Source organism: Podarcis vaucheri (assembly GCF_965113315.1).
Source record: "Podarcis vaucheri genome assembly, chromosome: 9".
Classification (NCBI taxonomy): Eukaryota; Metazoa; Chordata; class Lepidosauria; order Squamata; family Lacertidae; genus Podarcis; species Podarcis vaucheri.
The window spans coordinates 47799968-47812880 of record NC_138767.1 but is presented as its reverse complement, the minus strand read 5'-3'; the positions used below and the strand labels follow the sequence as shown (position 1 = coordinate 47812880).

Below are 12913 nucleotides of genomic sequence, written 5' to 3'. Positions count from 1 at the left end.
TCACCCATATTTGCCAGCCAAGAGCCAGGGCGCATAATCAGCAAAATTATGTGATGTAACTCTTCAGTATCATTTGACGTGGCATATATGAATGCTCACCCATATAAAATTCTCCCCACACATGGGGGGCAGGGGCAATAACATCAAGTTTAGGGGTCAGTTGTTCTCACGTGTTAACTTTACACAGGTAGTTATATTTAAAAATATATATACAGTGGTACCTCGGGTTAAGTACTTAATTTGTTCCGGAGGTCTGTTCTTAACGTGAAACTGTTCTTAACCTGAAGTACCACATTAGCTAATGGGGCCTCCTGCTGCCGCCGCGCCGCTGGAGCACAATTTCTGTTCTCATCTTGAAGCAAAGTTCTTAACCTGAAGCACTATTTCTGGGTTAGTGGAGTCTGTAACCTGAAGCGTATGTAACCTGAAGCGTATGTAACCCGAGGTACCACTGTATGGGGAAACATTGAAGCATAATGATCCCCACCTGTGGGCTGCACTGGTGTCCAGCAATGAGCGCAGCATCTGATTCTGCTGATTGTGAAATTTGGTTCTCAAAAGCAGGTTGCTTTAAACGGTTCCCCAAAAAAGTTTGGAAACATATTCTTAGGATGTTCACAGTGTGCAGCTACAGAAAAGCTGCATAACATGATACAGTAGATTTTGTTAAGCTCCTGCAATGGCATTAACTGAAACAGTTGGCAGTTGCCTGCAGTTTCAGCTGCTATTCTACATAATGCTATTCTACTTTAATAGAAACTCCACAACTGCCTATAGCCTCCTATAGCCATTCCTGCAGCACTGAGTTAATACTGGTAGAATCCGACAACCTTTAGCTCCAGGGAGTGTATTTGGCCACAAACCTGCCTTGTCAGACTCATTATGCTTCTTCTCCTGGTGATTGTATTGATCTAAATCCACTTATGCATCTTTTAATAAAAAGTGCCAGGAAAGAAATGCAGTGTTCCAAGCAGAAATCCTTTCTGAAAACCTTCCATTGTGTTGCTATTATAAATAACATGTCTACTTTTTAAAGATGAAGGAGGATGTGGTCACTTTTGGCTCATCCCATCAATGGTGACTTGATAAGTATGAATGATTGCAGATGATTGTTCAGCAACACCATGTAAAATGGATGGAAATTTTATTTAATTGCTGTGATGGAAATTATTCTTTCTTCAACTGCAGAAGAGAAATGGTCATTTGACACCTTACAGTCATTTTCATGCTTCATTCAAAATGCAACTCTAAAATTACTCTTACATTGCTTTTCAGCCATTCCCATTTCAACAGTGAAAGGAATGTAATAGGGAGGTTCTTAACATTATCTGTTATAACACCTTATTTAAATAACCCTCTTAAACCTGACTTCCACCAAGGGAAAGGAATGGCGCTAGAACATCCATCTTGTTTTACAGTTCTGAGACACTGACAGTATCCATTGATGTTTCTACTTCTCTACTGGTGGCATCTCAAGATTCCCACATAGCACTCATGCACTCCATAGTATCCCCCATAAGTAACAGCAACTATTCATAGCTACTCACTATAGTAGGGTTTGACCTGAGAAACTCTAAAACTCTGTTTAACTTTATTAACATGGAGTGTTTGGAAACATTTTTTTAAAATAAAGTTTTCCCTTGACCAGCAAGGGAAATTGTCAGCCAGGAGGCCTCCAGCAGCAGCTGGTGAGGTTCTCAGCCAAGTTCTTCAGATATTGTCCACCCGCAATGACAGCACGTTGGCTTCTGCCCTGGCATTTACTTAATCTTCAGAACAGATTTCCTGGCACTAGGAAACTTAATTTCTGACTCCTTTGACCCAGATGCTGGCCAAAATCTTGTTTGCAATCTGTACAGAACAGTCTGTTTTTTTTCTCCCTAAGAGCTGTTTTTTTTGCTGTTAAATTTCTCTAAAACAGTCATATTAATATGCTCAAAAATCCACTGTTGAGTTTCAGATAAAGGATCACATCTGTTCATGAAAATCTTCTTCTCTGCTGGATTGCAATCAATGCAGCTGCTGCTCACCGGATGGAACAAAGTTTTGTCCTGTGGGGATGAGAACAAAAATGCATTAAGAAGCAAATGCCAGCTGATTAAAAATGGCCATGTTTTGGGGAACAGAGGTTTTATAAAAGTCAAGACAAGCTTCTTTAAGATTTGGACAGCTCTTCTGCCCAGAATAAAACAGAGTGATGGTGTAGAATGCTTCCAGACTATTTCCAGTGTATTGTACGTAGGTGGCTGTCTAGAGTAAAATATTTAACAGTTATGAATGAAGGCCCTGATATTTAAGACAAGCCTGGATGACTTGCAGAGGATCTGCTCCCTCATTTCCCATAACTGCAACTCTGTGCCAACATGCTTGATCACTGAGCTGGTTAGCTTTACTCCTGCACAACTTCTGTGGCAATTGGTTGTCTGAATCATTCACCAACACCACCGTGGAAGGGAAGTAGTGCAGGGGTAGAGCACCTGCTTTTCATACAAAAGGTCCCATGTTCAATCCTTCACGTCTCCAGGAAGGGCTAGGATGGTCTGAAATCAGAGAGAGATGCTGACAATCAGTGTAGAAAATGCTCAGCTAGATGGACCATTCGTCTGACTTAGTGCAAGGTGGGTTTTCAGATGCACGGTTTGGTTTGATAGCTACTATGTTCCACTTCCACCTCCTCATTTTGCCTCATTTAGATTATTCTTCCAGCATCTAGAGATGCAATCTTGGCAGAAGTTGTGTCTGTAGGCTAGCATCATGGGATCTGCAAAGTAGCCCAGGCTATCAGGGCAAGTAGCTTCATTCCGAAGCCTCTTATTGGTGCTCTCAGCCCTAGCTTCACTATTGCAGTGCAACACAAAGGGAACTGATTTCTTTTCTCCTGCGCTATGAAGCAGCCCCAATGGGAAGAGAGCTCAAAAGGACTGTATCTCCACCCCCAAAGCCCAGCAAAAGCAGTGATCCTAATTTGGCAGAGGGTAGCAAAGGGGCTTCTGTTCAAGCGCCCAAACTGAAGCAACTCTGACTACCAGCAAGGGGGGAAAGGTGAAGCAGCAGGCAATGAAATCAAAATCCCTGCTACAAAAAGAAGCAGGTATGAACATTCTGTTTGTGATGTTTGATCTCTGGTGGCTCTTTTGACCCAGTGAGCCACCAGCTCCAATATTTGTTGCATTGGTCATCAAAGACCTGTTGCTGTGGACTGGGGATTTACTTTGCTGTTCTGCAATAAATTACTAAAGAGCAGTCATTTCCATGTTGTCTTACATAAGATGCTCAACCCCCACAGTTTTTCTGCTGAGGAAATTAAGCAGTGTTGCATTCTTCACAGAACACCCAATTAATTTCACAGAAATCATGCAACTGATTCTACATGTCCTAAACAAGGTTTAGATTCGCCCATTATGCATCATTTATTTGATTTCTAAACTAGTTTGGAAAGCACGAGGATGACGGCAAGTAAACAAAGAAGAGGATGTGAGTCAAGGGTCCACTGGGGACAGGAACCCTGGTCCGTTGGGGTGTTATCCTGAATCCTGTCCAGTAAACCATGCCCTATTTATTATTAATTGCTTGTGCATTTAAAAACTTTTCTTCCCAATGTACTCTGAAAATTTTCTTGTTTTTCTTATGAAGTTCCCTTTTTCAGGTTTCCTATAGGTATCTGGTTTGCCACTGTGAAAACAGGATGCTGGCCTGATCCAGCAAGATCTCATGTTGGCATTGTTCTAATCACCATTCCTCAAGGTCAGAATCAATTGTGCATTCAATTTTGTTTTTTAAAAAAAATAGTTGTAAAAAGATTTTATTGTATTACAAAAGAGACGAATAAGCAAAGAATAGTACAATTGGGGGGAGAATGTTCTGTTGCATAGTGTTAGTTTAGGGGTTTGTGTCAGCATCATGTTGATAGGCTGTGTGTGTGTGTGTGTGTGTGTGTGTGTGTAGACATTGTGAGATGTTAGGAGTCCAAAGTTTGGCTGATTGTGTTCAGGTGGTTACATTGTGGTGTAGGGGTTGGGTCGTTGGGTCAGGTTAGCCGTGTTGATTTGTATGTTGTTGGTAGGAATAGGTCACTGTCATGTTGTGCTTTGTATGTGATAAAGGGGAATCACACTGGGGTTAGCTTGTCCCCGTACTAATTTGAGTTGGTTGGTTAATTTTTCTAGTAGGGCTTATCCCCATACATTTTGGTACCCAGTGGTCTGTGTTCACTTTTTGAACGCCACATGCTTAAGCCACTACTGTAGTCACAGAAGGTGTGATACCCCCATTTCCAACTCATTCTCTTGTTTCCTCTAAAACAGACATAAAAAAAAAAAATATATGGTCCCTCAGACTCATGTCAGGGGTGGCATCCTCAAGGGCCTGTTGCTATTGGCATCACTGCACTTCCCCAGTATTCTGATGAGCCCAGTCGGCAGCCATTGTAACTGTGTCAGGAACTGAGGACCACTGTCCTATGTGGCAAGATGTGTCACTACAGCTTCTCAGAGAAGGATTCAGCCCAGGCTAGCCTTGGCTCCTTCTGAGCAGGAAGAAGTATAAGAGGACTTCCTGTCTCAGTGGTGCTTTGAGCTCTAGCATGTGTTGTGTTTCTGGTGTTGCTGTTAAGTTCTGATGCTTAGCTTGTACTATCAGCCCTATCTTCTGGCTTGACCTCTGAATTAGATGGCTTTTTTGCCTGATTCCCATTTACTGGTTCCTGATTTACTGCCTGTGGCCCTCAACCCAGCCTGGACTATGCCCAAGGTTGAAAAGCTTTTGTTAAGTCCACTCATTTGTTTCCACTTACTAATTTGGGAATGCTTTGCTTGGAGGGAATGGCTGGCTGGCATCTTGACAAGGAACACCTTGGAGGTGAGGCTCTATGACAGGCACAGGCAAACTCGGCCCTCCAGATGTTTTGGGACTACAACTCCCATCATCCCTAGCTAACAGGTCAGGGATGATGGTAGTTGTAGTCCCAAAACATCTGGAGGGCCGAGTTTTCTTCTATGCCTAAAATCTATGACAACATTTTAGGCTTCCCATGGGCATTTGGTTAGTCACTGTGGGAGCAAGATGCTGGACTAGGTAGGCTGTTGCCCTGATCCAGGAGGGCCTTATTACAGTCTTTTCTTTTTTTAAAAAAGGTTCCATGTGTTTAAACTAGTATCACTTTTGAAATAGCCATTCTCAGTCATTAAGAAAGAATCTGAACAAAAAAGGAAGCTGTGTGTGTGTGTTTTATACTAGTGAGTGCTTTTTTTCAGGAAATTATTTAAAAATAAATCCAGGCTGTTACACGGTGCTTGCTTTTGACAATCTATCTCCACTTGTTAGCAGAAGTTCGGCTGACTTTATCAGAAGCAGAACCAGGTCCGTTAAGATGAGCAGCACACTGCAGCCAATGCACTTGGGGAATGAAAACCAAGAAGAGACTGCAAACATTTCCTCTTGGTAAGTTTCAGTTACTTCTGGGAAGGGCAAAAAACTCTTTCTCCCCTTTCTTTTTGCAGTGAAGGCATATTATTTCAGAGTGACACCCTTTCCATAAGATAATGGACTTGCAGGCAGGCCTGGGCAGTTCAGGTAATTGGTAATGAGACAAGGTTCCTTTCCTTCCTTCTAGGTCATTGCTTTAACTATGGCCAAGGTCAGTAGTCAGTGAGAGTCATTATTGTCTGACGGCTGCAGTCATTTCTGTGAAATGAGTTGGTAGTCTCAGCATAGGCCCAATAAGACCAAATGTCCACATGATAAAACATACCATTAGAACTGATATTCACACTGTGAGCTTTTCAGCAGCAAAGTCAAGGTGCGATCCACCAGGGCCTGCTGCTATGCTTCCTTCTCCATTTGTTACCAAAGAGCTTGATTTAATGGGGATAAAGATGGAGGACAATGCTTGATGGGATTGCAGTTTAAGAGTCTTTTGTGCCAGGTCTGAATTACTAGTAGATGTCGCCTCTGCAGCTCTCTCAGGAGTAGCATAAAGTCCAATAGCCCCGATAAACGAGTGAATGCCTGAATTCCAACTCTTACGTCTCTCCCACAACTTGTTGTTGCAGTCAAAGCAGAACTACATTGGATACGAAATCATGTGGAAAGAATATGTCATGGGCCATCCTATGGAAAATCATATTAAAGACATATGTCTCAGTCTCTTGGCATAGGCCCCAGTTGTGAGATAAAAATCCAAGGCTGCATGTTCAGTAATCCTTGCTTCACTGGTTCTGCACATAATCCTAAAATATATTTGGTGTGGTAAGATTGGAGGGCACTGAGGATATGCTTGGGGGTAGTGCAAGGACTGAATCTAACATAGCTTCTGCCTCTCTCTCAATGGGTTATTAGGATTGGCAAGACTGAGAACATTGTTCATCTTTGATGAGCAGCTGTATGAAGATCTCCATGTGTACACAAACTGCTGTGTGGGATGACTGGTGCCATTAACTAAAATGCTGTAAACAGATCATGTCTGAAAAGAATGACATTTGAACTGCAAACTCTTCCAAAGACATCAGGTAGGATCTAAATTTAGTTTGTATTTAAAAAATCCAAATACGTGATTAATGAATAAATCCAGTGATTTGGAACAGTGATGATAATGATAATGATTAATTTATTAGCTTTATTAATCACCTTAGATGAGTCACCTCAAGGCAAGGTAAAAAAATAAAAACGACACATTACAATGCGAAACTCATAAAGTGCAAAATGTAAAATATTCTGTACCAGTGAACACATCAGTTAAACATACTACAGTTCTCCTAAACCTCCACAGGCATGATCACTACATAGTTAATCTTTAAAACTGACTCCAGCCCAAAAAGCAGCAGTCAAATGCCATGCTATATAGAAAAGGTTTTGCTTGGTGTATGATGCCATAGTGGGTGCCAGGAGATTCTCTCTGGGGCACCACTACTGAAAAGCTCCTTTCCCTTGCAACCACTAGGCCTGGGTGATTTATTAATATATCGCCCAGGACTGGTATGAGGGGCAGACCGCGATGGCGGCTTCACTCAGTGGTACGTATATTGTGGGTGAAACCGCCGCCACTCCTGAGTCTCTCTACTACCAGTGCCCAGCGGGTGCTGAGGGAGAGACAATCTGCAGTGGAGGCAGAGGGCTCAGGAGTGGTGGCTGTTTCACCAGCGATATCCCGCTGAGTTAAACTTCCATCCCACTCTGCCCTCATACCGACGCAGAGGGAGAAACAAACTGCATCGGCAGGGCAGCATGTTCCTCCCTCCGCTTCTATAAACTGCTTGGCTGAGGAGCGTGAGGCTGCCCTTGCCTCAGCCAAGGACCCCTGACCTGCCAGTGGGTCACACAAGCCAGCGGTGGGGTGTGGGCTCCATTAACATGCTCCTGCTCCACAGCTGAGGGAGCCCTAATTCTTCTCTAATGGATCCCCCACTTTGCCTCCTGGTTGTGCAAGCCGGAGATGGGGGCTTCCTTAGACCTCTTCGCTGAGGGGTGCGGACGTAGCACTGCCTGGCTGCCTTTACCAGGGAGAGAGGGCTCTGCCTTTCCTCCTGGGCTGAACAACTACTCTATGAGGAAAGACGTGGCCTGCTCTCCCAAGCGAAGGCAGTCAGGTGATGGTAGCCAACAGAAGAAAAAGGGAGCCACTTTGGCACAGGGGGTGGGCAGGTTACATCAGACACGCTTGCCTCACACATTGCTGCCTTGGCACAGGGGGTGAGGTGGGGGCTACCTCTTTCTCCAGGGAGGGCACTGCCATCGCCAGGGAGGGAGGGCTACAACTTTCCCCCCCAGGGTAGTCGTTCACCCCAGGAGGAAAGATGGAGCCCACCCTCCCAGGCGAAGGCAGACAGGCAGTGCAGAGGTTGCCTGATGCCGGGTCCAGCGCTCGCCAGCAGCATCAGGCAGCCCCACTCTGCAAGGCATTGATGGGGTGGCTTGCACCCAGCGCCTTGCGGAACGGTGCAGAGGTTGCCTGATGCTGGCACTGGGGAGGAGGCAGCCTTGCAAACGGAGCCTGACAGGCTCAGTCCGCTTGGCTACCTTCACTTGGTGGGAGCAACAGGCTGCATTGGCCTCAGTGCCTGGACAATGCAGCTTGTTCCTCCCTCTGTTTCAACATTGCAGTATATCACCAGATCACAATTTTTCACTGGTGATGCATCTTGATGTTGAAAAGCTGACACCACTCTCTGAACTAAGGGTATTGGTGTCCCAAGCAGTGTAAGCTTTTGTTTTGTTTCCCATTCAACTCCCGTTCAACTCTGAGACTCACATACTTTACCAGTATTACAGTAGGTTCCCCTTTGAGAACTGAATGTAATAAGAGTGTCTCATTTTTATCGTCCATTTCAGGTTCAATACAGCGATTTCAGGACCTTTAGCAGAATAGATTCCTAGACTCTTACAAATGTATCCAAATACATTTTGAATACCATGTTATTTAATTGATATTCAAATGTGTCGGTTGTGGAATCAGCACTGCATGCATTGTTGGAACTCCTGAGCTCCTGGGTGAATGGCTACGTAGGTAGAGGCTATGCTGTGTATAATGTGAAATGGGGAAGTCTGAAGAATCAGGACTCCTGGTTGTAGAAAGAGTCCCATGATGTAGTGACTAGACCTTTGGAGAATGGGGATGATAAAAATGAAATGAATGAATGAATATAATCTACACATATGACTAAGCATTCATAAGGGAAAGTGTTGCTCATAAGCAATCTGTCTTTCAAGTATAGTGAAGTATAGCATCTTTTCTTAGGCACAGAATCTCCATCTCTAAACTTACACCTGCAGGACAGCATTCTACAGCACCTTTTGCTTCTGTATGTGGATCTGCTTGTACACAGCTGGCTTTGTGTGTACATAAATAGCTGCACATTGTCTCTGTAGTAAACATTCCCAGCTCATCTCTCAGCCCAAGCACATACTCAAGGCCACAATATTGGTTTCAAGTAGCAATTACCTCTCAGGTTTGTCTGTAGCATGTAGAAAATAATGACCTACCTGAAAGAGTTGTTTGCTGAGAATTTTATGGATGCTAAGAAAGTTCTGTGTAAATATGACACATTATCATTAATTAACTTATATTATGTAAAAGGTTTTTTTTTTTAAAGACTGAGGTGAACAGAAAGCAGATACATCTTAGATCAAAGATAAACTTAATTGATTTAGGCATTATTTTTACAATGGTTGTGGCTCCTTGTCTGAGCAATTTATAGCCAACCATAAGTGTATGCCTCACTATATTGTCTGAGAGGACTGATGGCTACCAGATCAGTGTTACATAGCTCCAGCTTGGCCAGCACTTCCTTTATAAAAACGCTTTTTGAAGAATTTCTCACTCAGAAATATAGATTTTGCCTTGGAACAAGAAACTCCCATGTACTGCCTCATTCCCACAAGTAGTAAAAATAAATCAGCAAAAAGGACAGTGTTTTATCAATTGGCCAATGGCATATGTCACATGGTTGTTTAAAGGGCTGTTATTTCACTGTGATCATCCACCGAGGTCCAGATTAAAAATACGATGGGCCAGAAGCAGAGGGAGGACAATGCAAGAATTGTGCCTGCTCTGTGCTGCCACATACCCACACACCCCTGGTACATTAGGCACCAATGAAGTGTTTCAAGACATCAAGCTTCTTTTCAGCAGCTTGGGCAAGCCAGGAAATAAATTGACTTTGGTGTTTGAGCAAGAGGCTGCAGTTGTACAAAGTCAGATCCTTATCTGACATAAATGGAGCTTTCTCCTCTGACTTTGAGGGCGTTGTGCCATCTCGTATAATTTGAAGATCCAGCTCACACCTTTCAAATGGCACCTCTACTAGGAATGAGAATTCAATTCACCCTACAAAGTCTGATCCTTCTCTGGCTAAAGTGTAAATACTAAACGAAATTGATCAACCAAAGTCATGGATTGAATGGCAATAGAGTCCCCTCCATGTAACCCACACAAAAGTTTTCATGGATACACATTTTCAGACAAAAACCCCCTCAAGATATCCCCCCCCCCCCAGTTTCAGACAATATAAGCCCTGGCAGAGTCGCCATCTGTTGTTTCCCTCCTCTGGGAATTCCCCATCTCTGCACTGATTCTAAACCTCTCTGCCTGCTCTCCTGATGACTAAACTTCCTCATTGGTTATCCTATCCCTTCATCTAGCATATAATAGTCTTACAACCACTTTAACTGCCATAGTCTGGTGAAGTGCTGATAATTTTGGCTCAAATTTCCTTGCTGCCACCCACCCACAGCACACATTATCTATGGTTCTCTTGGTTCCCTGGAAGGAGATAATGACTCTCAAAAAGCCTGAAGTGTGTAGCGTAGGTCTAGACGCCTTTAATCTATTTCCAAATTCATGAATGCTTTGGTAAACTAGAAAATATTAGGGTGATGAAGGCCAAAATAACTTTTGTCTCTCTGCAGCTTTGGGTATGATCCAGCCTCATTGAAGAAACAGCACCCATGTACAAAGGATTCCTGTACAGCTCAATAAAGGGCTGTCCTGTTCCAAGGCAATAAAAGAAGCACCCGTGCCTAGTGATACCATGTGCTCATATATCCACATCCAGGGCTCTGTCCCTGTATGACAATAAGGAGGGCTAGGCAGGGTGGGAGGGATAAGGAAGGTGACACAGACCTTCCATGCTCTGTAATGGTTCAGTGGGCTGTGAATGTCTGAGCTTGTGTGCACATGTCAGGGGGCATAGGAGGGGGAAACACCAGTGTATGGGGTTGGGGGCAGAACTCTGTTAAGCCCCTTAAGAAGCATTTACGTGAAGGCACTGTGTATGGAGGAGTGTGTCATATCCATGCAATGCAAGCCTTTGCATGTTTACTCAAAAGCAAGCCCCACTGTGTCCAATGGTGTGCATACGATTGCAGTTTTAGTAATTTGAAGATACTGAATGCCAATGAAGTTGTGCTGTGGGATGGTGATGGATAGGTGAAACAGAGCACCAGAATAACAGTCATCTCATGCAGTTCCACCAAGGCCTGCACTGAGAAGGTTAAACAAGGTCACGTCCTTGGTACCCATTTCAAAAGCAATCAATCATGTCACTCCAAAGCATTGTTATGGTAACTAGTAAAATGTGAAGAAGAAAAAGTCATGCACGATTTCTGTCACAGCCAACCTGCTTCTAGTGCTATTTAAAATGGTTTGAAATGCAGTCGGCATCCTAGACCGATGACCCTTGAATTGTAAACCATTTTGTTTCATTAGATATACAGGGCTGCTCTTTCCAGCATTTTGTACATCTGCCAATTGTAATCTTTAAAGTAAAGAAAGATTATATTGTATTTAATTCATTAGGAGCTTTTCTTGTGCCTGTCACATGGAATAAAAACATTTTCAGGGCTGCCTTTGTTAAAATGACTCACATGTCTTGAAGTGCCAAAATGGCAAAGCATCTTTCAGGGGATGTGCTCTTCATTTTGTGCTGGGTGAAATCCATATTAATGTTAAGTTTGACCTATATAATGGCAGACCTTCAAGAAACAGTGCTATTTCACATTTCAAGTGTTTTTTGTTTTTAACTGAACCAAGGCAGTGTGTAAAATGAATTATTCTGATGGAACAAACATTGCAGTCTCTGTTACCCAAAACCAGGAGTGGCCAGCGAGGATGGGGAGTATTTGTAACTCTGACTTCCGGGTACCAGCATCACAGCAGTGGGACACAGAGCGAACAGTGTGAGGGCAGAGAGGTGTGGCTGCACTACTGGACCACTACTGGACCACTTCGCTTGTGCCACTGCTGCCCTAACCACTAGGGTCCGATCTACTATGAAACCAATGAAGCTTAGGGGGCCCCAATTCCAGGGAGTCCACATTCCTTTTTTTTTTAAAAAAAAGGATTTAGTAGACACATTTTGAGTCACACAACTCAAATGGATTTTTTTGTTTTGTTTTATGTGTTTCAACAATCCCAGTGTTTTAAAGTCTGTAGTACAGATGTTGTAAAGGTTGCTGTAAACAACCCCACTGAAGAAGGTAACTGTGGTTACCCAGATGTCATTGCTGGTTGCAAAAAGGCTTCATGGCCTCAAAAAGGGAGGCCCACCACTGCTAACCACACACTGCCCTGTAAGCAGCATCAGCATCAGTGGTACCAGGAGGCCAGGTTCACAGCACCACCCCTCACAGCTGGCCACCCCTGCCCAAAACCCAGTAGCTGAAAGACTTTGAAACAATCCAAAGCAATACTGACCTTCCTGTAGCTCCAGTGCTGGTTTCCCTTCATACCATGGCAGTCGTAAAGTGTGACGGGGCTGCTGTGCGAAACGGCATCAAAGCAGAATTTTCTGGTGTGAAGAGGTTCTCCTGGACGGATGTCTTCTCTCCAACCAAAGGTGAAGAGCTAAGGGGGTGAGGTGGGGGGAAGCATTCATGTGACACTGTGTTCTAACTTGGCGTTTGACTGGGAGATCAGATAGTAGGAAACTTCTGGGTTGGCTTTACTTGTGCATAACTAGACAGTAGACTCCAACCAACCATTAAACCAAAGGTATTTGGCTTCAGTGTAATAATTAATAACAGCCCAGAGCAACCCTAAGGAGTAATGGCTAGGTTTTTGGCAAGGAATCGCAATAATTAAAAGGAAAAGAAACCCTCAGTATGAAAAGGTACACAAGGAACACCAAGAAAACGCTTATCCTGCTGAAGGGGAAATTAGAAACAACCACCGTTCTATAGAACTAATCAAAAGACTGTCAAGATAATGGGTGATGAAGCTGGGAAATGAGCCCTAAGGGCAGTGAAAGAGCTTGGAGATGAAGCCTCACAGGAAGAATTGAGGCCTAGTTCTCACTGAGGTAGTAAATCTATACAAATTTGGCTATACTTGTTCAGGAGTGCTTGTATAATTTATTAGTCTTCCATGCAACCAATATCCTTCATGTAGGAAACTAGATATCAGGGCTCTAGCCTAGCCTTG

The 12913-nt window shown here is 43.6% G+C and overlaps 1 protein-coding gene and 1 long non-coding RNA gene across 13 annotated transcripts in view; one reads left to right on the top strand and one right to left on the bottom strand.

Annotated features, from left to right (window-relative positions):
- Positions 1–12913, top strand: part of LOC309540444 — a 101928-nt gene that overhangs the window by 43105 nt on the left and 45910 nt on the right. For 4 of the 9 annotated variants that reach the window (XR_014223279.1, XR_014223283.1, XR_014223284.1 and 1 more), the window contains exons 3-4: positions 5326–5439; positions 6337–6506. This is a non-coding gene — a long non-coding RNA (uncharacterized lncRNA). Of the gene's footprint in view, positions 1–3646; positions 3745–5322; positions 5440–6336; positions 6507–8325; positions 8706–8731; positions 11754–12913 lie in introns of those variants that run through there. The other 5 variants (XR_014223280.1, XR_014223281.1, XR_014223286.1 and 2 more) reach the window with 5 other exon arrangements.
- Positions 1128–12913, bottom strand: part of GALNTL6 (polypeptide N-acetylgalactosaminyltransferase like 6) — a 475517-nt gene continuing 463731 nt past the window's right edge. For all 4 annotated transcript variants that reach the window (XM_082237231.1, XM_082237233.1, XM_082237234.1 and 1 more), the window contains exons 12-13: positions 12188–12337; positions 1128–2051 (exon numbers count right to left, since the gene is read on the bottom strand). In XM_082237231.1, coding sequence (XP_082093357.1) covers positions 1881–2051; positions 12188–12337 — 321 coding nt within the window. In that variant the 3' untranslated portion in view covers positions 1128–1880. The remainder of the gene's footprint in view (positions 2052–12187; positions 12338–12913) is intronic.